Consider the following 25,275-nt stretch of genomic DNA (forward strand, 5'->3'; position numbering starts at 1 on the left):
AAGTATCTTACACAGGCCCTCTCCCCAGCCATATTCCTGTAAACCCACACATTTCCCATGGCTAATCCTCCTAGCCTACACATCTTGGGACACTAAAGGCAATTTAGCATGGTCAATCCATCTAACTGGCACATTTTGCAGTGTGGGAGGAACCCGGAGTACCCAGAGGAAACCCACGCAGACACGGGGAGAATGTGCAAACTCTACACAGACAGTGACCCGAGGCTGAAATTGAGCTCACGTCTCTGTTGGGAAATGATTCACAATCAACAGTGTTATTCACAATTTACAGAAACAATTTCAACTCGGGAATCAAAAGTACAATTTCAAAAAGTTAACACTAAGGAAGCATGTGACAAATACAAGACTATATTGATAAACATAACTTGCAAATTTTAATTCAGAAGAATGTGAGGTGGTGCATTTTGATAAGAAGAATAAATACATCATGTATTGTTTGGGTAACAAGTCTAACTAAATGTAAGTCATTTGGAGGATGTATAAATAGTAAGCTGTTCAGAGTGTTTTTTTGAAAGAATATCTGGTCTCCATTTCCAGCTATAGGTTTGCTGAAAGGTCAGGTGCTACTGCGATCACTTGGATCTGGGCAGGCAACTAGTAGATTTTGGGAAGTCAAATTCACTTTCTGCTTTGAGAGTTTATGGTGTTAACAGCATCCTTGCAGTTTCTTGTCTACCTCAAGGAACTTGAAACATTCAATTATTCCATTAGGGAATCATCAGACTGGTACATTGACAGGTGGCATCAAACAAAAAAAGAATCCTGGGGACTATTGATACTCAGCATTGGCTAGAGTTGGAAGCGCTGGGAGCAGAAGAAAGAATCTGCAACATTTGGAGTGTTTGGTTCAGTATTGGAGAACACAGGGAGGGAGGTTCTGGTGTTTGGATGTTCTACAGGTTTAGAACTAATTTTTGTCTGAAGATCTATGGACTCAGGAATGGAATATTAGCATCCAAAAGCATTGGAGGTGGTTAACATGGGGTAGCAATAGGCAAGGTGCTTGGAAGTGAGAGTCCAGGTGCATTGAGGGTGAAGTCATACTCCAACTATCAAAGGAGAGGAGGGTGCAAGAGAATCTGGGCTGAACTGCCACAGGCTGTTACAGGCTAACATTCAGCCTACATGACAGTCCCATGCTGCCCACTTTTCAGCAAAGAAAAAACATTTAGCACACTAATTATTGACCGTATATATAGCTGTAATAAATTAGAATGTTTACAATCTGGCAACTCCTCTATATAAATAAACTCAGGCAATGTAACAACCTGCTCGAGATAACTGCATTTTAATTTAGATAATTTTAAAAAATACATTTTATCTTCAAATAATTCCCTCAAAAAATACGTATTTTACGATATCATAGTTAAATTTCTATTTCTCTGATAGCTACCACAGCTGCTCCTTCGCTGTCTGTCTTTCTCATCTTGACATACTTTCTAAAGTAAAAAATGAATAATTTTATTTAGAAGTTTGCTGAAAACCTACTGAAATTCATCATTCAGTTTATATTCACACAAACTGATATACAGTTGCAAATAAAGGCAGTGCGTTAAAACCAAAATACTATTCTACAGACTCAATGTGACATCCCTCAAGAAATATTATTTGTTATTGTAAAATCCAAGTGAAATTCAAACATAAACAAAACCTAAATAAAAATTGCAAGTTGTAAGGTTTTTTTAATTCATTCATGTGACACGGGTGTCGCTGGCTGGCCAGCATTTATTGCCCAGCCCTAGTAGCCCTTGATCAGAGGGCAGTTGAGAAGCAACCACATTGCTATGGCTCTGGAGTCACATGTAGACCGGACCAGTTATTTCCTTCCCTAAAGGACTTCAGTGAAGCAGATGGGTTTTGCCGACAATCGACAATGGTTTCATGGTCGTCAGTAGATTCTTAATTCCAGATATTGTTAATTGAATTCAAATTGAATTCAAATTCCACCATCGGCCGTGGTACCCAGAACATTAGCTGAGTTTCTGGATTAATTGTCCAGCAATAATACCACTCGGCCATCGTCTCTCCAGCAACACCAACTCCATTTAGTAAGAAACATAAACTTCTAAGAAATAATCTGAATGAAATTTGCGCCCAAGCTTCTGAAATAGATTTGAAAACCAACCAAAACATGTAATATTAGAGGGCAGAGTAAATAATTTTACAAACTAAGCTGATACCTCTCAGGAAAATTATGCAGTGTGTGCACCTGCTCAGATTCAAAGATCTGCCTTTCAACAGAGCAAAAATAACGTTCGAAACTGCCATTCAAGAAAAAAACATCAATTAAGATTCTCAATGGGCTAAACTAGAACCTTAAAATTTACATACTTTAGCCATTAAAAGTTTCAGTCATTGATTAAGAAATAAGTTCCCAGTGACAAATGTTTTTAACTTCTTTTATAAGTTGGATTTCCTCATTAGGAACTCAGAATAGAATATTACCAGTTGCTTCTCACTGGCAATTTCCCAGCTCACTCTGATACCTATGGTTTCCACCTCTTCAGTTCAGATTCTCTGCAGTTTTACTTTGAGTCAGTCAACAAAGTGTGACAGGAATAACGTAACCAAAATTAAGTGACATTTACAGCAACGGTAAACTATGCATAAATGTATTTCTACAGATCTCTTGAGGGTGCTCAGAGTGAATCAAGGCCTCTGTAAGATCAGAGCTGCTAAGTTAAGCTACCAAGAATACTGCCCAATCATAATTGAAAGCAGTGGGATGTGGCACGGTTCAGTGTCTGGCAACAATGGGACAATGTCTGAGAATCTAGCAATATTTTGAATGGGATAATGTAACAGCTATCCAATTTCATAGAATCTGTAGAATCCCTACAATGCAGAAGGAGGCTATTCAGTCCATCGAGCCAGCACCAATGACAATTCCACCCAGGCCCTAACCCTACATGTTTACCCTACTAATCCCCCTGACACCCCCCTAACACAAAGGAGCAATTTAGCATGGCTAATCAACCTAACCTGCACATTTTTGAACTGTGGAAGGAAACGAGAACACCCGGAGGAAACCCATGTAGACATAGGGAGAATGTGCAAACTCTACACAGACAGTCACCCAAGCTGGGAACTGAACCGGGTCCCTGGCGCTGTGAGGCAGCAGTGCAAACCAATGTGCCACTGTGCCACCCCTAATTTGCCCTTAATTTTCTGCTCTTTTCCCATAGCCCTGCAAATATTTCCTTTTTAGTATGCACCAATTCTCTCAAAAATTACTGTCGCCAGACCCGAGTGAAATGTACCCTAAACTATTAAGAAAAGCAAGTGTGGAAACAACAGGGCTTTAACCAGTGTCTTCAATCATCTCTGGCTGCAGGCATAGTGCCAGTGGACTGCTAATAATCAAAAGAGAGAAATTGAGAAGTAAGTAATTACAAGGCAATGAGGCTAAGCTTGTCTGTGAGTAACTTCTTGGAAATACTTCTGAGGAACAGTGTTAATGGCCATTTAGAAAAGCACGGATGAATCAAGATCAGTCAATATGGTTTTGTTAAGAGAACTTCATGTCTGACTATAGCAATTGAAGTTTTTGTGTTGGTTGCAAAGAGGGTTAATGAGATTTTTGGTATATACATGGATCTTAGCAAGGCTTCTGACAAGGTCACCAGAATGGTCAGAGAACTAAGTGTTCAAGGAATCCAAGGAAAAGTAGCTAGTTGGATTAAAAGATGGCTCAGTGGTATTTGTAAAGAGCCAAATTTACCAAACGACCCCGACAAGAAAACCAATGAAGAAGATTTCACTTTTTATGACTTTTGCTTGAACAATCAAACCAAAATCAAGATAAATTAATTTGAGGCAAATTGTAGTCAATATAAATGATAAATTGCATATTAAATAGCAGATACAATAAAGATAGATCTAACAGATTTACTAGGCAGTTCACTCAGCACACATAGCATCTATTTCAGGTGCAAAGTCCATCAAGACTCTGGTTTTCCTCGGATAGAATTCCAGCTCCTTTTCCTCAAAGATTTAGCTGCAAATTCTCATTTAACAGCAGCTCCCAATTAACCTGAGTTCCACAGACATGGTCCTTGCCAAAAAGGCACACTGCTCCCGAACCTTCTTAGCTCTGCTCATGATCATTTAGATGGTATGAATTCATCACTATTGCCCTAATCAAACCTGCAGTCATAACCCTGTGCATGTTATGACCATGTCCAGTCAGTCAATAACTTACAGTAACAGAAAAGCTGCAGCAACCTTGTATTTGCCTGCCCATGGCAGCTCCTGGATCCAGCCTTCATTTTCATCAGCCTGCCTACACTGCACACTTGGTGATCTGAGATGGATTAGGGTAATGCTGTTGGTGTGCTGCATATGGACTTCCAAAAGGTATTTGATACAATGCCATGCAACAGATGTGCAGAACTTCAAAAGGACATACAGATTGGTAGAATTGATAGACATGTGACAGACAAATGGTCTTCTTCAGTGCTGCATACTTCTTTTATAGTTTTATATGCTTCCAGCACCAGATTATGACTCTTGTGTGTAAACAAAAATCCAATCTCACCTTTGGTTCTTTTGTTAATTACCTGAATTGTCTATCCCATGCCTAATGACCATCCAGTGTGGAAACACTTTCTTCTTCTCCATTGTATCCAAATCTTTCACAATAATCTATGCACATATACACCCAGTTCCTTGCTCCTGCATCCCCTTTCTGTACTCTTCATGTTGTGCCGTGGCAGTCATTCTACTAAAATGAACCACTTCATGTTTCTCTGCATTAAATTTTAATTTGAACCCCCTTAATCTTCTCTACTCTTAAGGAGTTCAATCCCAATTTCTCTAGTCTTTCCAAGTAACAGAATCTCCTGTGCCCTAGTACCATTCTGGTTAATCTCCTCTGCATCGTCTCCAAGGCCTTGATATCCTTCCTCAAATGTGGTACCCAGAACTGATCACAGCACTTCAGCCCAGAACTAACCATTGATTTATTGAGTTTGAGCATAACTCCTTGTTTTTATACTTCCAGCTTCTATTTATCAAGTTCAGGAAGTTTTTTTAAAAAACAGCCTTCTCAAATTGTCTTGCAACCTTCTAAGATTTCTATGCACACACCTGCAGTTCTTTGTCCTTTCAGAATTACACCATTGTTTATATATTTTCTTCCAATTCTTCACACCAACAACATCAATTCACACTTCCCTACATCATTAAATTTAATCTACTATGTGTCTACTCAATTCACCAATCTGTTGATGACCTCCTTAAGTCTACCATGTTCTTCTTCCTCTCTAGTTATAACGTTGGGTTCCCATTGTCTGCAAGAAATAAATTATCAATATGTATGAAGAAAGGTCTTGGGGTCCAGCTTTATGGAAAGTAAGTCTCAGGCTCCAGCAAAAATTGAATCAGAGCCTCAGAGCAATGACCAGCTGTCCCATCATGTGAGAGCATGTGGAGAGAGTCACCAGGAATACTGCAGACTCTGAGCATTCTGGAGAAGATCCTGGGATCTAGAACCACACAAGAGAGATCTCAAGGTCTGGAAACAAGAGCGGTAGTTCTGGGATTTAATAGCATTGGAAATGGGCTTGAAGGGGTTGGGAGCATTGAGGAGGCTCCTGAAATTCAAGTGGAGGGGGCAGGATGGAAGACTTATTTGAGGGCAGATATCAGAGACCTAGGATCAAAGAAAATCAGAGAGATTGTCAGACCAAACTATAATAGCATTAGGAGAATTGCAAGAACTGACAGTCTTAGATATGTGCATGGTATAACAGCCCCCAAGGAGTGGAGAATGGCATCAATTGGCCCTTGGCCCCATGACACAACCAGATGTCTTGGGGTCTCCAGTGGTCTGGTTAGTGCCTAATCCAGCTTCATTCCCAAATAACAGAACTGCTGCTAAAGGAATAACACTACCGACTTATATCCAAGCAACCCATCTGACGCCACTAAAACCGCATATCCGGAAGGTGCACACCACCTCCAACTGCGTTCCCACTGACCAGCCTCCTCCTCTGACACACCTACAGCAGTTTGTGCACAGCCAGGCACACCGTCACTGGTTTTCCTGTTACCAGCTGGCACTTGTCTTTACAATTTTACTTTAAATCACAAATGACCTGTGTGACTGTGACAAAGGTGAACTTTCCACTTCGTCTTCTTGTCCTGTCTGCAGACTTTGACACAAATGATTACACCATCCTCCTCCAATACCTCTCCACTGTCATTCAGCTGGGTGGGACTGCTCTCACCGAGTTCCATTCTTAGCTATCAAATCACAGCCAGTGAACCACTTGCAAGGGCTTCTCTTCCTGTTCTTTCACTGTTGCCTTTGCTGAATCCTTGGCTCTCTCATATTTATCACCAACATACTCCCCCTGGGTGACATCATTTGAAGGCACAGTATCAATTTTCTCATGTATACTGACCATACACCAGCTCTACCTCACCACCACCAGCATTGTCGACTCCTCCACTATTGCTAAATTATCAGACTGCTTATCTGACACGCAGTACTGGCTGAATAAAAATTTTCGTCAATTCAATACTGGGAAGACTGATGGCATTGCTTCTGGTCCCCTCTCCAAACTCTGTTCCTGAACTACCCCAACTCCATCCCTCTCTCCGTGGACAGTTTGAGATTAAAACAGTCTGCTCACAACTTTGTATACATATTTGTCTCTATGATGAGCTTCCAACCTCATATGCATGCCATCACTATGATAGCCTATTCTCACCTCTATAACATCGCTTAACTTCATCCCTATCTCAGCTCCCGATGCCAAAGCCCCATTCATGTATTTCATTACCTGTAGATATGGGTATTCCTATATATACCTAGCTGCTCTCCAAAATTGTACCCTCCACAAACTTGAGATCATCCAACACTATCACTGAACTCTTAGCAAATTCTGTTCCCCATCACCTTTGTGCTCACTAACCTGCACTGGCTCCTGGTGAAACAATATTTTGAATTTAAAATCCTCATTCTCATTTTCAAATTCCTCCATGGCTTTGTGCCTGCCTATTTCTGGAATTTCTACCAACCGCATAACCCAAGATATCTACACTCCTCTACTTCTGGGCTCTTTTGCATTCGCAATTATAATTGTTCCACCATTGGTGGCCATGCCTTCAGTTACATAGGCCCCAAGCTCTGGAGACCCCTCTCTACCTCACTTTCTTCCATCAAGACACTTCTTAAAACCTACATCTTTGACCAAACTGTGGCCACCTAAGCTAATACTGCCTCATGCCATACTTCTGTTTTTAAGCCTCCCATGAAGTGCCTTGGGACATTTCATTATGTTAAATGTGCTATATAAATCAAATTGTCATTGTTAAAGAACTATTAACGAGTTTGCCAAAAATACTTTACTAAATTATAAATTTTCCAAAACATCAACTACCTCCTAAAATACTCAGTGAGATTAGGTATTCTGGGATATAAAACTTATATCACAGAAGGAAGACATTCAGCCATTGCATAGTACACAGAACTAGTCACTATGTCTCAGTGGCCTAAAGTACATCCAATATTGGACACAATGTTCTAATGACAGCTTGATCATTATCTTTAACATTACCTTTTGGCTTTGGTACCTTATCCTCCTATTTGCAAAACATGGAATTAAACTAGCATTTTTTCTAAGCTTTATCGGCTTTTAAAGGTTTGTGCATTTAACCCCATAACTTCTTTCTGTTCTATTTCTTTAAAAGGTTTACTGTTATGTATACATTTCCTCTCTTTATGCTTCCTTTCAAAATGTTTCACCTCATATGTGCGTAGAGCTGGGCAACTCGCAATCGGAATCACCCAGTGCTTGAAAGCTGGCAACTGCACTGTGACAGTCGAACATTGACATCGGTTATTTTCCCTCATTTTAAAAAGAGGGGAGCTTTGGAGAAATGGAAAAGACAGTGAGAAAACAGTCTCGGGTTTTGTCAGTGTTGAGAGGGTAAATGTCCTCAGGAAGGCACACCTGAAAAAACATCAGAATGGCAAAGAGTTTGGAAGCTAAACTTGCCCAAACTTTTTAACCATACTTTATTTGGGTTGACCTCCATTTTTTTTCATGACCCTGAAGAATCTTGGCATACTTTTTTACATGACAAGGGCTATATTGCTACAATTTGTCATTATATATAAATACATCCTTTTGTTGTAGTGAAAATATTCTTTGATAACATAACTTTGCAGGTAGTGGTAAATTCAAATGCGTTTGAGGGAGTTGGGGGAAGAGGGCAGGTTCAGATGACAGTAGAAATAAATAGAGCAGATATTTACTAAATAACAAAAGATTATTTCTGAACCAAAGCAATATGCTAAACACTGCGGATGTAGAATAGCTAAAATAAAAACAGAAAATGCTGGAAGTAAATGCAGTGTGATGCCAGCAGGAAACACTTCTTCCCCTCTCCTTTCAGTATTCCAGAGGGATTACTTCCTAAATAACACCCTGGTCCACTCCTCAATCATCCCCAACACCCTCTCCCTTTCCAAAGGCACCTATCCATGCAAGTGCAGTGGATGCAACACCTGCCCCTTCAGCTCCTCCCTCTCATCGTCCAAGGCTACAAATCCTCCTAAGTGAAAAATAGTGATTTACTTGTGCTGCTTTCAATTTAGTATACTATATTCGCCACACACTATGCGATCTCCCCTACATTGGAGAGACCAAATATAGGCTGAGACCACTTTGCAGAATGCCTCCTTTCAGTCAGTAAGCATGACCCCAAGCCTCCAGTCGCCTGTCATTTCAACTCTCCACCTTGCACCCAATCTGAGCTTTTGTCCTTGGCCTCCTACAGCGTTCTAATGATGCTCAATGGAAGCTTGAAGAAAGGTTCCCCATCTTTCAACTGAATACTTTACAGCCTTTCAGGCTCAATATTGAATTTAATAGTAATATTCAATTTTAGATCATAACTTCTTTCTCCATTTTTTTCATCTTTTATTATTGGTTTCTTTTTTCCTCACTGCTTTCTTGATTTCTTTACTTTGTGTTCAGACAGTTACTATCCTGTCACTCTGCCTCCTCTAGACACATCTTTTGTTTCTTTACTTGTCCCACCACAACTCCCTTTGGCCTTGCACCAAGGAACATTTTGCCATTTAATCCCTTTTGCCTTCCACCCTATCACAAACCTTGTGTTCTCCTTCCCACCCTTCCCCCGTCACCTGCTAAAACCTATTGCATTTCTCACTTTTCTAAGTTCTGATGAAAGGTTACAGTCCCCAAAACGCTGGCCAGAATTTTGCTCCAACTTCAACAATGAGAGCACGAGAGGGAGTGAATGCAAGGTCAATGAAACAGAGGATAAAATAAACAAAGTATTAGGATGTGGAGATGCCCGCTTTGGACTGGGTTGGACACAGTAAGAAGTTTCACAACACCAGGTTAAAGTCCAAGAGGTTTATTTGGAATCACAAGCTTTCGGAGCGCTGCTCCTTCATCCACTCACCTGAAAGCTCGTGATTCCAAATAAACCTGTTGGACTTTAATCTAGTGTTGTGAGACTTCTTAAAGTATTAGGAAACAAAGTTGAAGGAACAGGCAAGTAAAATCAAGACAACCCAAATGTCTACAAAGAATAATTTTATACTCAGAATTCCCCAGGTTACAAATTCCCAATCTTTTCCTTTTGGAAGAAACTAAGCAAAAATTAAATCCTTGCCCACAATAAGAGACATGAATTCTTAACAGCCAACTTGACTACAGCACAGCCACTGCCCAAAAAATCAAATGTCCGTATGCTTCATACAGAAATAGAGAGCATCAAAGATGAGGATTTAAAGAAAAGCCACAATAAACCTTAAAAATAACAACGCTGAGGACCTAATCTTGGAAAATTGGATTAGAATAGATAGGTATATATTCAGCAACATGGGAACTAACTTTAGTGTATTTTCCTTGCAAACATCTTTGACACTGCCTTTCCTTAAAGATAGCATTTACCTCATTTATTGTAACAAGGACAAAACCTCTCCCTGCAGTGCTGAATAATACAATCATAATAACTACATCAGACTAACTCACGGGCAACAGGCTAGGGAGGACACAACATGAAACTGACATTGAATAATCTAAGCCTTGTGGTGTCATTTTAATCCCATTTCTGTGGCCAGTGTAAAGGAACCAACTCTCAATGTTTACACTGCTAATTCCAGTTCACTTATGGTCGCACTCACAGACCCAGTTCACAGACTTTGTGAACCTAACTCACGGATACTAACTTCCTGGAATTCAAATAAATCACTGTCAATATGAAATAAAAACAGAAAGTGCTAGAAATGCTTTGACAAAGGGTCATCTAGACTGGAAACTTCAGCTCTTTTCTCTCCTTACAGATGCTGCCAGACTTGCTGAGATTTTCCAGCATTTTCTCTGTTGGTTTCAGATTCCAGTATCCGCAGTAATTTGATTTTATTTTAGTTAGAAATGCTTAGGTTTGGCAACATCTATGGAGAGAGAAGCACAGTTCACATTTCAGGAGAAAGGTCGTCAACCCAAAATATTAACTCTGCCTCTTTCTCCATAGATACTGCCAGACCTGCCGAGTACTTCCAGCATCTTCAGTTTTTATTTCAGATTTCTAACATTAGCAGTATTTTGACTTTGTATTGCCAAGATGAAATTTACATTACAGATCACCCTCAAAAAAAAACCCATGAAGAAAAGTGAATGAAAAAATAGAGAGAACAAAAGGTGTATTGGAAGGATTCACAAGCTGATAATAAATCTGTTTGGCCACATTATGGATGCACCTTCCATGGCCACCAGATCCTGAAGGAGGACTTGAACTTGACCTGTTCCTTTATTGTTGCTGGGTGAAAATCCTGAAACTCCCTCCCTAACAGCAAGGTGGATATACCTACACCACGTGGACTGCAAAAGTTCAAGATGTCAGCTCACCACCACCTTCTCAAGGGCAATGAGAGATGGGCAATGAATCCTGGCCCAGTCAGCAAAGCCCACATCCCTTGAATGAATTTTAAAAAAAGAGGCTTCTGGCCCAAAGGTAAGAATGCAACCATCATGTCACAAGATCTCCTCTTTAATAACTGCACAGCACATTTTAAAAGTGCATCTGTAATATGTACCACATCTGTTAGGGAACATGTTTATAATTTTCAATTTTCACAAAACATAAAACTCTAAAACCATATTTTCAACACTTTCCATTACATTCATCATCCTTAATCTAAACTCTTGAAGAAACCTTTTTCAACTGTTTTGATCTAATCAAGGATTTGAATTTATAGATACTTAAAAGCTTTTTGTTGAAACTGATAGTATTTGAATTTTGGAAAATATTAGCAAACATTTAACACTGCTTTGTATCATAAATAGAGCTCCAATATTGTCAATTGAATTCACTTAACTTGACTTATTTGTGATACAGCATTTTAGCTGCACAGTGGATTTTTTTTTATTCATTTGTGGGACATGGGTGTTGCTGGCTGACCAGCATTTATTGCCCATCCCTAGTTGCCCTTGAGAAGGTGGTGGTGAGCTGCCTTCTTGAATTGCTGCAGTCCATGTTTTGTGGGTTGACCCACAATGCTGATAGGGAGGGAATTCCAGGATTTTGACCTCGCGACTATGAAGGAATGGCGATATATTTCCAAGGCAGGATGGTGAGCGGCTTCGAGGGGAACTTGTAGGTGGTGGTGTTCCCATGTTTCTGCTGCCCTTGTCCTTCAAGATGGTAGTGGTTGTGGGCTTGGAAGGTACTGCCTTCACTGTTACCTCACAATGCCCGGGACCTTGGTTTGATCCAGGATTCAACCTTGGGTGACAGGGTCGAGTTTGTACGTTTTCCCTGTGTCTGCGTGGGTTTACTCCAGGTTATCTGATTTCCTCCCACAGTCCAAAGATGTGCGGAGTGGCTGGATTGGTCATGCTAAATTGCCCCTTAGTGTCCAAAGATGTATAAGTTAGGTGGATTAGCCATGGCAAATGTGCAGGGTTACGGGGATAGAACATAGAACAGTACAGCACTGAACAGGCCCTTCAGCCCACGATGTTGTGCCAAGCTTTATCTGAAACCAAGATCAACCTTTCCCACTCTCTATCATCCTGGTGTGCTCCATGTGCCTATCCAATAGCCGCTTAAATGTTCCTAAAGTGTCTGACTCCACTATCACTGCAGGCAGTCCATTCCACACCCCAACCACTCTCTGCGTAAAGAACCTACCTCTGATATCCTTCCTATATCTCCCACCACGAACCCTATAGTTATGCCCCCTTGTAATAGCTCCATCCACCCGAGGAAATAGTCTTTGAACGTTCACTCTATCTATCCCCTTCATCATTTTATAAACCTCTATTAAGTCTCCCCTCAGCCTCTTCCGCTCCAGAGAGAACAGCCCTAGCTCCCTCAACCTTTCCTCATAAGACCTACCTCTGCACTCCTCTGCAACTCTTTCCAGCGCTTCCACATCCTTCTTATAGTGAGGTGACCAGAACTGCACACAATATTCCAAATGTGGTCTCACCAAGGTCCTGTACAGTTGCAGCATAACCCCACGGCTCTTAAACTCCAACCCCCTGTTAATAAAAGCTGACACACTATAGGCCTTCTTCACAGCTCTATCCACTTGAGTGGCAACCTTTAGAGATCTGTGGATATGGACCCCAAGATCTCTCTGTTCCTCCACAGTCTTCAGAACCCTACCTTTGACCCTGTAATCCATATTTAAATTAGTCCTACCAAAATGAATCACCTCACATTTATCAGGGTTAAACTCCATTTGCCATTTTTCAGCCCAGCTTTGCATCCTATCTATGTCTCTTTGCAGTCTACAACAGCCCTCCACCTCATCCACTACTCCACCAATCTTGGTGTCATCAGCAAATTTACTGATCCACCCTTCAGCCCCCTCCTCTAAGTCATTAATAAAAATCACAAAGAGCAGAGGACCAAGCACTGATCCCTGTGGCACTCCGCTAGCAACCTGCCTCCAATCCGAAAAATTTCCATCCACCACCACCCTCTGTCTTCGATCAGACAGCCAGTTACCTATCCAATTGGCCAACTTTCCCTCTATGCCACACCTCCTCACTTTCATCATAAGCCGACCATGGGGGACCTTATCAAACGCCTTACTAAAATCCATGTATATGACATCCACTGCCCTACCTTCATCAACACACTTAGTTACCTCCTCAAAAAATGCTATCAAATTTGTGAGGCACGACTTGCCCTTCACGAATCCGTGCTGACTATCCCGGATTAATCCGCATCTTTCTAAATGGCCGTAAATCCCATCCCTAAGGACCTTTTCCATCAATTTACCAACCACCGAAGTAAGACTAACCGGTCTATAACTACCAGGGCGGAGTGTGGACTTGGGTAATATGGGCTTTTAGAGAGTCGGTACAGACTCAATGGGTTGAATGGCCTCCTTCTGCATTGTAGGGATTCTATGGTTCTATAGAAAATGATTGCTCATTAAACTGATGTTTTCAGAAATTACCATTACCATATAAATAAGCCCACTTAAGAGTCATAGAGGTATACAGCATGGAAACAGGCCCTTCGGCCCAACTTGTCCATGCCACCCTTTTTTTTAAACCCCAAAGCTAGTCCCAATTGCCCGCATTAGGCCCATATCCCTCTATATCTATCTTACCCATCTAATTGACTAAATGCTTTTTAAAAGACAAAATTGTACCCACCTCTACTACTACCTCTGGCAGCTTGTTCCAGACACACACCACCCTGTGTGTGAAAAAATTGCCCCTCTGGACACTTTTGTATCTCTCCCCTCTCACCTTAAACCTATGCCCTAGACTCCCCTACCTTTGGGAAAAGATATTGACTATCCAGCTGATCTATGCCCCTCATTATTTTATAGACCTCTATAAGATCACCCCTCAACCTTCGATGCTCCAGAGAAGAAAGTCCCAGTCTATCCAGCCTCTCTTTATAACTCAAACCATCAAGTAGCATCCTAGTAAATCTTTTCTGCATGCTTTCTAGTTTAATATCCTTTCTATAATAGGGTGACCAGAACTGTACACAGTATTCCAAGTGTGGCCTTACCAATGTATTGTACAACTTCAACAAGACATCCCAACTCCTGTATTTAATGTTCTGACCAATGAAACCAAGCATGTTGAATGCCTTCTTCACCACTCTCTCCATCTGTGACTCCACTTTCAAGGAGCTATGAACATGTACCCCTAGATCTCTTTGTTCTGTAAGTCTCTCCAATGCCCTACCATTAACTGAGTAACTCCTGCCCTGGTTCAATCTACCAAAATGCATCACCTCGCATTTGTCTAAATTAAACTCCATCTGCCATTTGTCAGCCCATTAGTCCAATTGATCAAGATCCCGTTGCAATCCGAGATAACCTTCTTCACTGTCCACTATGTCACCAATCTTGGTGTCATCTGCAAATTTACTAACCATGCCTCCTAAATTCTCATCCAAATCATTAATATAAATGACAAATAACAGTGGACCCAGCACCGATCCTCTGGTCACAGGTCTCCAGTTTGAAAAACAACCCTCTACAACCACCCTCTGGCTTCTGTCATCAAGCCAATTTTGTATCCATTTAGCTACCTCACCCTGTATTCCGTGAGATTTAACCTCCAAAGACATAACAGTCCAAAGATGTGCGGGTTAGGTTGATTGGCCAGGTTAAAAATTGTCCCTTAGAGTCCTGAGATGTGTAGGTTAGAGGGATTAGTGGGTAAATATGTGGGGGTAGGGCCTGGGTGGGATTGTGGTCGGTGCAGACTCGATGGGCCGAATGGCCTCCTTCTGCACTGTAGGGTTTCTATGATTTCTATGATTCTATGATTCTGATGCAACAACCTACCATGCAGTACCTTGTCAAAGACCTTGCTAAAGCCCATGTAGACAACATCAACTGCACTGCCCTCATTTACCTTCTCGGTTACCCCTTCAAAAAACCCCTTCAAAAATGTATACTTCATCCAACGGTTAGACTTTGATGTTTGAGGCCCAAAAATGGATGTCTGATTAAAACGTATGCTCTTGCCTTACCCAAGAAATTCTTAATGAGATCAGACTAAATTATATTATAATGCTGACGATCACATCCAGTCCAGTCCTGAAGCCAGTTATACGTCCTGCCCTCGAGCCAATGTCCTGTACAATCTACATAATTGGCATGCCCCCAAAAATGGTAATTGATGTAAAAAAGAAGCTGGAAGAACAGCATAGCAGACAATTTGGTGCGAGGCAGCTCAACATGCAATGAGGATGCACATTTCTCATAATCGTAAGTCAGTCTTTCAGGTCAGGATTGTTCATCGTGGAATACTGACTCTAATGTCTCAACTAACTGTCCTCATTTGTAAATGTGAAAGATTAAATAAGTGCACTGAAAGATATCAGAGCAAGTTTAATGCATCGCAACTGCCCATCCACCTTGAAATCCACTTTATGTTCAATTCATTAAAAATCAGCACATATAAATCTTAATTGAATTCTGTCATCTGACCACACAACCAGGAAATAAACAGCAATGGCATTAAAGGAATAATTGTATAACTAAATTAGTACTTACACTAAATTTCACTATGTCATAAATCAAGTACCGAGGAACAGGCTTTCCATCGACTTTGTCAATGATCATTTCCTAGTAACAGAAAAAGAAGAAAAAGGTTGATTCAACATCTCTGCATTTACAAATTTGTTCAACATGTACTCAAAAGTTGACTGATCAAGCATTTCTTGGGCACCACAGTGGAACAGTGGTTAGCACTGTTGCCTCACAGCGCCAGGGCCCCCAAGTTCAATTCCAGCCTCAGGTAACTGTGTGGAGTTTGAACATTCTCCCCGTCTGCATGGGTTTCGTCTGGGAGCTCCGGTTTCTTCCAAAGATGTGCAGTTTAGGTGGATTGGCCATGGTAAATGTATACGGTTACAGGGATAAGGTGAGGGAGAAGACCTGGGTAAGATGCTCTGTCGAAGAATCGGTGCAGGCTCAATGGACCGAATGGCCACCTTCCACACTGTTGGGATTCTATGATTACTTGCCTTCATCAGCTTACTATAAACAAATTCTCATTAGTTCGTATCAGCACAGACTACAGGACATTGATTTTACTGCATTCTCCAGCAACACACATTATTCATTCTTATTTATTAAGAGCTACAGAAATCTTCCCATTCATGTTTTTTAAATGAGCAAACTCCCAAAATGCAGCAAGGGAGCAGTGGTGTCTCATCATTTAAACTGGTAACTTGTAATTCAGAATGGTTTACAAATATGAATACATCAGTTGGTTTAACGTTAATAAATTTTAGTACAGAATTAAAATTCTCATCAAGTGGACACTCTTTTTGAGCCCAATGTTCCAGGAGGTAATAGTATTGTAGTAACAATACAAATGTCTTTTTAGAATCATAGATAGAAACATAGAATCCTACAGTGCAAAAGGAGGCCATTCGGTCCATTGAGTCTGCACAGACCACAATCCCACACAGGCCCTAACCCCATTACCCTACTTATTTACCCTGCTAATCCCCCTGACACTAAAGGGCAATTTAGCATGGCCAATCAACCTAGCCCACACAGCTTTGGACTGCGGGAGGAAACTGGAGCACCTGGAGGAAACCCACGCAGACACAGGGAGAATGTTCAAACTCCACACAGACATCATCCAAGCCGGGAATCGAACCCAGGTCCTGGCGCTGTGAGGCAGCAGTGCTAACTACTGTGCCACCGTACTGCCCATTCCTTCCCATTAATGAACTGAACTCATGTCACGAATGCAATTTCCTAATTGTGCTGCTATGATCTTCTCCACACAACTATGATGGCCCAGTGATTTGAAAATAAAAGCAAAATACTGGATGGTACAGTGGTTAGCACTACTGCCTCACAGCGCCAGGGACTCGGATTCGATTCCCAGCTTGGGTGACCGTTTGTGTGGAGTTTGCACATTCTCCCCGTGTCTGCGTGGGTTTCCTCCGGGTGCTCCTCCCACAGTCCAAAGATGTTAGGTGGATTGCCATACTAAATTGCCACTTAGTGTCAGGGGGACTAGCTAGGGTAAATGCATGGCATTATGGAATAAAGCCTGGTTGGGATTGTGGTCGGTACAGACCTAATGGCCCAAATGGCCTCCTTCTGTTCTGTAGGATTCTATGATTCTAAGCTGGAATCTGAAACAAAAACAGAAAATGCTGGAAAATCTCAGCAAGTCTGACAGCATCTGTGGCGAGAGAATAGCGCTAATGTTTCAAGTCTGGATGACCCTTCGTCAGTGGGGGGAACGGTAATAGGACAAAGGGAATGTAAACGAGGATGTAGAAGACTGAGAGATGCTAAGAGTGTCCATTAAGTGATCAGAATGTGTGAATGGCAGAACAGATGTACAGATGGTTGAGGCAATTGGCATGAAGGGATGGGGGTTGCACACGCAAGACGGAGAGCAGGAATGAGGAAGTGAAAAAATGCAAGTGAGAAGGAAGGATGATAAAAGTGGATGAATGACATGAAAAGAAGAAACAGAATGAAATAAAATAAATGGCAATGGGGTGAAGGTGGAGGGGAGAGAGTTCATGCTCTGAAGTTGTTGAAGTCAATGTTCAGTCCGGAAGGCTATAAAGTGCCCAATTGGAAGATGAGCTGCTGTTCCTCCTGTTTGCGCTGGGGTTCACTAGAACATTGCCAAATACCAAGCACGGATATGTGAACAGGAGAGCAGGGTGGTGTATTGAAGCAGCAAGTGACAGAAAGATCTGGGTCCTGCTTGCTAATGGGTCAAAGGTGTTCAGCAAAGTGGCCACCCAGTCCACGTTTGGTCTCCCCCCGGGCAACTGTCTTAACCATCTGTACCTCTGTTCTGCCATTCTCACATTCTGATCACTTAATGGACACTCTTAGCACCTCTCTCAGCCGCCTTCATCCTCATTTACATTCTCTTTGTCCAATTACAGCTCCCCCCCCTCCCCCTACCTTCATAGTATAAATCTATTCTGATTTTCTTTGCTCTTAGATCTGACAAAGGGTCATCCAGACTCGAAACGTTTGCTCTATTCTCTCTCCACAGATACTGTCAGACCTGCTGAGATTTTCCAGCATTTTGTTTTTGATTTTGATTAAAAAATGAAGTTCATTTTGAGGTCGTCTCTGCTTTAGTGCTAATAATTCCAAAAAGCCTGGACTCCGAAAGTATTAAGTTATTGGCATTTTTAGGTGGTTCTCAGTATGAAACACAGCCCAAGCCATTCTTACTAAAAGGTTCAAAGCAGCATATATGTACTCTAGCATTCTTATCACATTTCTATGTTGTTCTACAAAGCAGCTGACAAAAGTAATTAACAAGAAAAATAGTACATTACTTCAACATCTCAGAAAGGACTTCACAGATACTTAAATCCTACATTCATCTCCAACACAACTCTGGATCATAGAACAATTTATCCCTGCCTTCCCTTCAAGAGCAGAGTCGGGGACTAAACCTGCAAGCTACCACTTCATAACACTACATCCAGGTTTATTAACAAGGAGTACAACTGGATCTGCATATATGCTTTTCCTCTGCATATTAAACAGGAAAAACATTAAGGGTAAAATGAGCAGCACTTAGGCCTGGAATAATCACAGGAAGAACCTAAAAATGTGATCACTTATAACCTGGGAAAAAATGTTTTTCTCTTTTTGGAACACACAAAAACTCAGATCAAAGGACAATTGGTTTGAATAAATCAATATTAATCACATGGAAGAATTAAACTGCAAAAGAAAAATCTGTGTGTTTCTCTACTGGCAACATATGATCTGCCTAACATTCTCCATAGTCATTGCAAACATTAGTGCAGTGATTTTTGGAAAGGGTCAGACTCAACAGCCATCCCATCTGTGCCACCTGCTGCTGTTCACATATTACATTCATTTCCAATAATACGCAAGCCAGTAGCTACAGCACGCTTACACCCCACACAAATTGACAGTCGCATTGATCACGTTGACATTTCAATTTTGTCAGCTTTCCAGTTGAGCCTTAACTTCAGTTACACCACATATAATTGGCAAGTATTAAACTGCATGGTACTTTTCACTGTAGATAAAGTTTTTTCTTCACTGCTGCACAAGAGTCAGAATACATTGGTTCAAGTGTGACAACTCAGAATAAAATTTTGTCCAGCTGTGTTTTCATTCCTTCTCATTTTCAGCCCTTGCCTTTCAAATGATAAAAGTCATTGATTATAGACATTTAGAAATTGTAACAAAAACTTGCATGTGACAAAAACTATTTTAAGATTAAGCAACATTGCCTGGGTCTGGGTCAACTTAAAATATTTTAGGTATCAAACTTAGTTCAATGGTGGCACTCCCGTCCCCAAGTCAAAAGGTTGTGGGTTTAAATCACGTTACAGCGACTTGAGCACATAATGCAGGCCAACACTTCCGTTCAAAGCTATAGGAGAGCTACACTGTTGTTTATGCCACCTTTTGGATGAAACATTAAACCGAGGTCCCATTTCCTCACATCAGGTGGATGTACAAATGACACCATTTGAAGACAAGCAGGGGAATTCTCCCCATGCCCAGGTCAATATTTATCCCTCATCCAACTTGACTAAGAGAGTTCATCTGGTCATGTATCCCACTGCTGTTTGTGGGACCTTCCTTTGCACAAATTTCCTTATATTAAAGTAGTAACTGCACTTCACAAGTGCTTCATTAGCCGCAAGGTGTTTTGGGGTGTCCTTTTATCATGCATGCCTTTTCCCCTTGCTTCATTTCCTTTAAGTGACAATAAATGGCAATGAGAGAAATCAGCAGTAATGTGGCTGTTTAAAATAATCACTTAAAAAGGTAAAAAAAACTCTTACCCCATCCAATAGTGTGTTAGTCAGATGAATACGAAGATCTTTCCGAAGAGGAAACTCCAGGTTTGCTACATGAAACACTGAATTGTCTCTGTCAAGCATGTACACTTCATTCTTACCATCAATAACCATCATATACCTGCAACAACAACCAGCACACATCAGTATTCTGAATGCTCAGAAGAATTTCTACTTCACAATGCTGTTACAAAAGATAACGAAATTTTTCAAAAATGGGAAGTAAACTGGAAAAATTAATTCCAGTCACTAAGACTGGTTACAGCAGCTGTCTGCAGTACAAGATATTCATATATGAGAGGACAATGCTGTTTGAGTCCAGGTCACATCGGTGACTTTGGTTGAGAAAGCTATCCAGTTATGTTTCAGTACAATTCAGAAAATCTGCTAGACTTGCACCAAATCATTTTTGAAAAAGAAAGTGCAGATAAGTAAATGGGTACAATAGACTCAACATTAATGGTGGCCTGTTTGCCCAAAACAAATATATGTTATATCGGTAACCACTCAAAGTGAGCTGTTAAAGCCATAGTCTCTTGTCAAATCTCTCTCTGTTCCTGGACACATTAATGGTAACATCTATTTCCTTCAATGTCACTAAGTAGACCAGCTGCAATTCTACAAATCCCACATTTTGCCCAAAGTTCAAAATCCCTCGATTATAAGAACATAAGAAATAGGAGCAGATCATTTGGTTCCTCAAGACTGTGCCACCATGTAATAAGATCAGATGGGAGGGAGCCTTAACTGCATTTTTTTTGCCTTTCCCCCATAACCACTGGCTTCATTGTAGATCAAAAATTTGTCTAATTACTGGAAAGACTACAGCAGAACAAGTGGACTTTTACACACCCTTTCGCCATAGCCTCACATGCCAGAAAACTCATGCAGGGTTTGATACCACTGACTCACTTCCATGTTTGCTCAGAAAAAAATAGGGCCGTTCCTACAAAAGACAAAGCATAGTTCTTGCTGCTAGCAGCGAGAATCAGTTCACACCTCTTACTATAGCAAAGCCCATTGCTCATCCACAACTACATCTACGGGATTCAGGGTTATTAGAAATGCAAGAGAGAATATTGCGAAAAGAAGAGATACATGGACCAAAGATCTCTTCCTGGCTGAAACCTAACTGTTATTACAAATAAAGAACCTATGGCGTGCATAAAAGTCACAGTGACTTTTCCCTTTTTCCTCTACCTCAGGCTATAAAAATGTCACGCTGTATAAGCCATTGTCCTGGAAATCTATAAAGTAAATTTCATGCTTCAACATTACTAAAGATTCGTTGTGTGTGCAAAGCACCCCTTGTTATTGCTGCCAGGTGGCACAATCTAAAGCTGCCTGCCACCATGCGTTCCACAGTTCAGGCTGCTCCATAGCCATGGATAAAAAATAAATTATGTGGAGGAGGAGAGGTAGCAGAGATTGAGCCAGTGAAAATTCATAGTTTATACAGCTTTAATCCTGCACAGAAAATGATTTGGCCTAAATGTGGTAAACAGCCATCTGTCCTTTACCAATGTAGTTGCTAAAACGTCAAGCTGGAATTGAGATTATAATATTATTCATAAAATCAATACTCACTCCTTCCAACAATACTCTGATACCTCGGCTGCTTCCACCCTTGTCCATCAAGCCAAACATCCCACTGCTCTAGTGCAGAACCTGTGTCTCTTTCTAACTTCTCTCATCACTCCGACCATGTCCTTTCCAAACTCATCTCATCCAGAATTTTTACCTCCAAGTGCTTCACATCTATAAAAAAGTCCTTTCCTCTCAAGTACATAGTCATCTCCAAATTCCTTGCTCATCTTTGCTGTAATTCTATCTCCATTTCTCCAAGCAGGTCTCTATTTCTGCCACAGCATCAAAATAGCCCTAACCAAAATCATAAACATTCTGTGTGTTATTTATCATCTTTTTCTTTGTCCTTGTGCACGCTTTGATCATCAAAGCATCCTCCTCTAACACCTCTCTTCTATGGTCCAGCTCAATGGATTTGCCCTCAATTGTTTCCACTTTTGCCTATCCAATTACTGCCAAAGCTATGGTTTCTTTCCCCACCCATACGTCATTATCTCCAGATTCCAGTTTAATAGCCCCAGCACAATAATTTTCTTGTCCTTTCAACCCTACCCCACAGCCCAAACACATTCTTGCTCGATTTTGGCTCTTTTGTGTATTCCTACTTCTCTTGATCCCAATAGGTGATATCAGTGCCACACAGTTTAAATCCTCATTGTGCCAGTTATTTGCCTGTGTTTCGAATTTTCAGGTGGAATAGACATCATAATCAGTGTCATTTGTAAAATGGGTGTTTGAACATATAGAAGATTGAATACATTAAAGTTATTCCATTATTCAGATTACATTCTTATCAAATAGCATACAGTTCTTCAGTTCCCTTTTGAAATAAGTGATGAGTCATAAAATCATTTGACACTGAAAAACTGCCAAATTAAGATCAAATTCAGTCAACTCAGGCTTTATTACATTTTGCACCCAATAAAGTGCATCAGTCTCTACTGTTGCTTTTTTAAAAATTTGAAGTGCTGCAATTTAAATATGACGTGATTCACACACTGAGCAGTTGTACTGACAGTATAATACGGAAATTTGTTGTATGAAGAGAGATTGAACAATTTAGGCCTATGCTCTCTGGAATTTAGAAGAATGAGGGGAGATCAAATTGAGGTATAAAAGATGATAAAAGTAATGGATAAAGTAATGGATATAGAGCGGATGCTTCCACTCTAGGGCGAGAGGTCATAGTCTTCGGCTAAGGGGTAGCAAATTTAAAACAGAGTTGAGGAGAAACTACTTCTCCCAAAGGGTTATGAATCTGTGGAATTCACTACCCCAAAGTGCGGTGGATGCCAGGACAGTGAGTAAATTTAAGAAGGAGTTAGACAGATTTTTAATTGGTAATGGGTTGAAGGGTTATGGGGAGAAGGCAGGAAAATGGGGATGAGGAGCACATCAGCCATGATCAAATGGCAGAGCAGACTCTATGGGCCGAAACACCTAATTCTGCTCCTATATCTTATGAACTTATACTAAGGCTACAGGGTTCAATGTGGCCCACCACCAGCACCCCCATGGGCAACTATGTAGTTGTTCCATTTTTCAAGAACAGAAAAAAAAAAATCAGACTGTAATATTTCTTGAAAGTGAGTGTGACATTTATACAATATTCACATTGTAAATAACACGCACACAATATCTACCAGAAACATCTAAAGAAAATCCCAAACATTATCACACATGCCCATTAATGAGGAAGACACCAGACCACTCCCAAGTTCAGTTTCTTTTTAAAACAAAAACAGCACTTTTTATTTGGCCAACTTTTTCAGAAATATCAACTGAGTATCACTTAGCCACTATTTGAATTTCTAAATTTAATCTTTTGTCTCTACGCAACGAGTGTATCAATGTAAGTGTAGAAATCACAAACAAATCACTAGGCTTTATAATTCACTTAAGAACCTAAAGATGGGCTCTTGAGTTACTCAATACAACATTTGTATAACAAGAACGTGACAAATATTTTAACTGACAAAGATCCTACGGGAAGTAAGATTAGGAAGTAACTGTCCAGTGTGAGCAATTAGTAAGCAATTAATTCCAGCAAAGAGACAAAAGGGAATTATTTAACCGACTTACCATAACTGTATCCAAATCCAAGTGAAAAGAAATGCATTACATATCACCACAGACAGGAGGGGAGTTTAATTTCAAACAGCCTTGATTTCTCCTATTCCATCCATTATCAGGCGTTTTTGAGATCCCCCTTTATAAGTGGTGGTATATTTTCACAACCCCTCAGTTTTGGAGTGATACACTCCTCTATTAATAATCCCACAGCAAACTCGAGATAGGATAAAATCAGAGGGTTAATTACACGCACAGAAAAAGCAGGAAGATGTCCCTTCCACCACCACCACCATTTTTGCACTAATACAACATATTAGGGATAAAGGAAAAAGACATGGAAGGGCAAAGACCACAGACAAAGTAAGAATTGTTTCACACAAGTCCAGAATTAGAAGTTCAACGGCATATTCCTTCAGAGAGGTTGAAGCTGATGTAGGTTAATCCACTTAGGGCTGACTTCCACAATGGGAGAAGTACATACTGCTGAATTAAACACTGATAAAGAATTTCAGACATTCCAGTAAGAAAGTGTAGATGACAGCCAGGCAACTTAAATCTGAACAGAACTCTGGTTCTGTTACTGTTTTGTTGATAGAAGATGGTAAGCTGACTCGTTTAGCTTCGCAAGGCAACATTATGGGTTCGAGTAGCTTGCGGGGTGGGGGAAGAGGGGGGTGGCGGGGTATGTCCATGTGACATAACTCTCACTTCTGCCCTTTCGTTTGGACAATGGATGCGTATTTCTGGTCTGGATTCTTGAGATGGTGAATGCTTCATCCATTAATAAGTTCACCAAAGGTTTCAGGGTCCTTTTATCTTTGCAGATGGATTGTCTCTGTTGGCCAACTCCTGCCCTACAAATACAAAATGCCTTTGAGCATTTCCTTCACATTTGGTTTCTGCAGTCATAGGGAGCATTAGAGCATCTTTGGAGATAATGAGGTTGCTGTGATTTTCTGACCACTAGAAATTACTTGCGTAAGTTGTAGTTAGTTTGAGCTTCAGCCTACAACCTTTGTCTATTGTACTTTTTAAAAATAACTTTATAAAGTAGCCAGGATGATATTGAATACATTTTTTTCTTTCTTGTGTTCTTGGCATACAATACAAATAAGACAACTGCACTTATTACAATTCTCCCATGAATTAGATTTCCTGACTTTGAAAACAATCATGTTGTCAACAAAGACATCAGCACTCATAATTTTCCAGAAATACCTCGACATGACCACTTTTTAAATATCATCGAAAGCTTGCTGACATTTAAGGAATCAACAAGAAACTCCAGAAATTAAGCATTCTGTTATTTCGTACGCAGAGAAATGACTGCTTAAAAGAGTGGTGGTCTGGGAAAACAGCACTGAATTTTTGATTTGCTAACTAATGAGATAAACTTGAAACATCTGAGGATTAGTAACGATTAACGATCTAGGTGTCACACTCATGCAGTGCCTCAATATACCAACACCCTGCACCATGCAGTTTCGCACACAGCAAGTTCCTTAGCTCATCTGTGTCATTGGCAGGGATGGTGAATGGAGGAGGGAAAGGGCATACAGATGAGTCAATATCAGGCATTAGTTAAAAATCAGAAAGTAGACAACTTACACATGCCCCTCGGCTGGGATATAAGAACACAAGAAACAGAAGGAGCAGTAGACCAGATGGCCCGCCGAGCCTGCTTCACCATTTAATGCGATTAGGGCTGATCTACATTCTGTGACGTTAGGGTCCCTTTAAGAAAGTTTTTTTAAAAACATGATT

General features: G+C 40.7%; 1 protein-coding gene across 1 annotated transcript in view; it reads right to left on the reverse strand.

Moving 5' to 3' along the window:
• Positions 1-25,275, reverse strand: part of rngtt (RNA guanylyltransferase and 5'-phosphatase) — a 377,232-nt gene that overhangs the window by 241,635 nt on the left and 110,322 nt on the right. Inside the window, exons 9-10 of the mRNA XM_078212481.1 lie at positions 19,837-19,972; positions 15,554-15,625 (exon numbers count right to left, since the gene is read on the reverse strand). Coding sequence (XP_078068607.1) covers positions 15,554-15,625; positions 19,837-19,972 — 208 coding nt within the window. The remainder of the gene's footprint in view (positions 1-15,553; positions 15,626-19,836; positions 19,973-25,275) is intronic.

Source organism: Mustelus asterias, chromosome 5, assembly GCF_964213995.1.
Source record: "Mustelus asterias chromosome 5, sMusAst1.hap1.1, whole genome shotgun sequence".
NCBI lineage: Eukaryota > Metazoa > Chordata > Chondrichthyes > Carcharhiniformes > Triakidae > Mustelus > Mustelus asterias.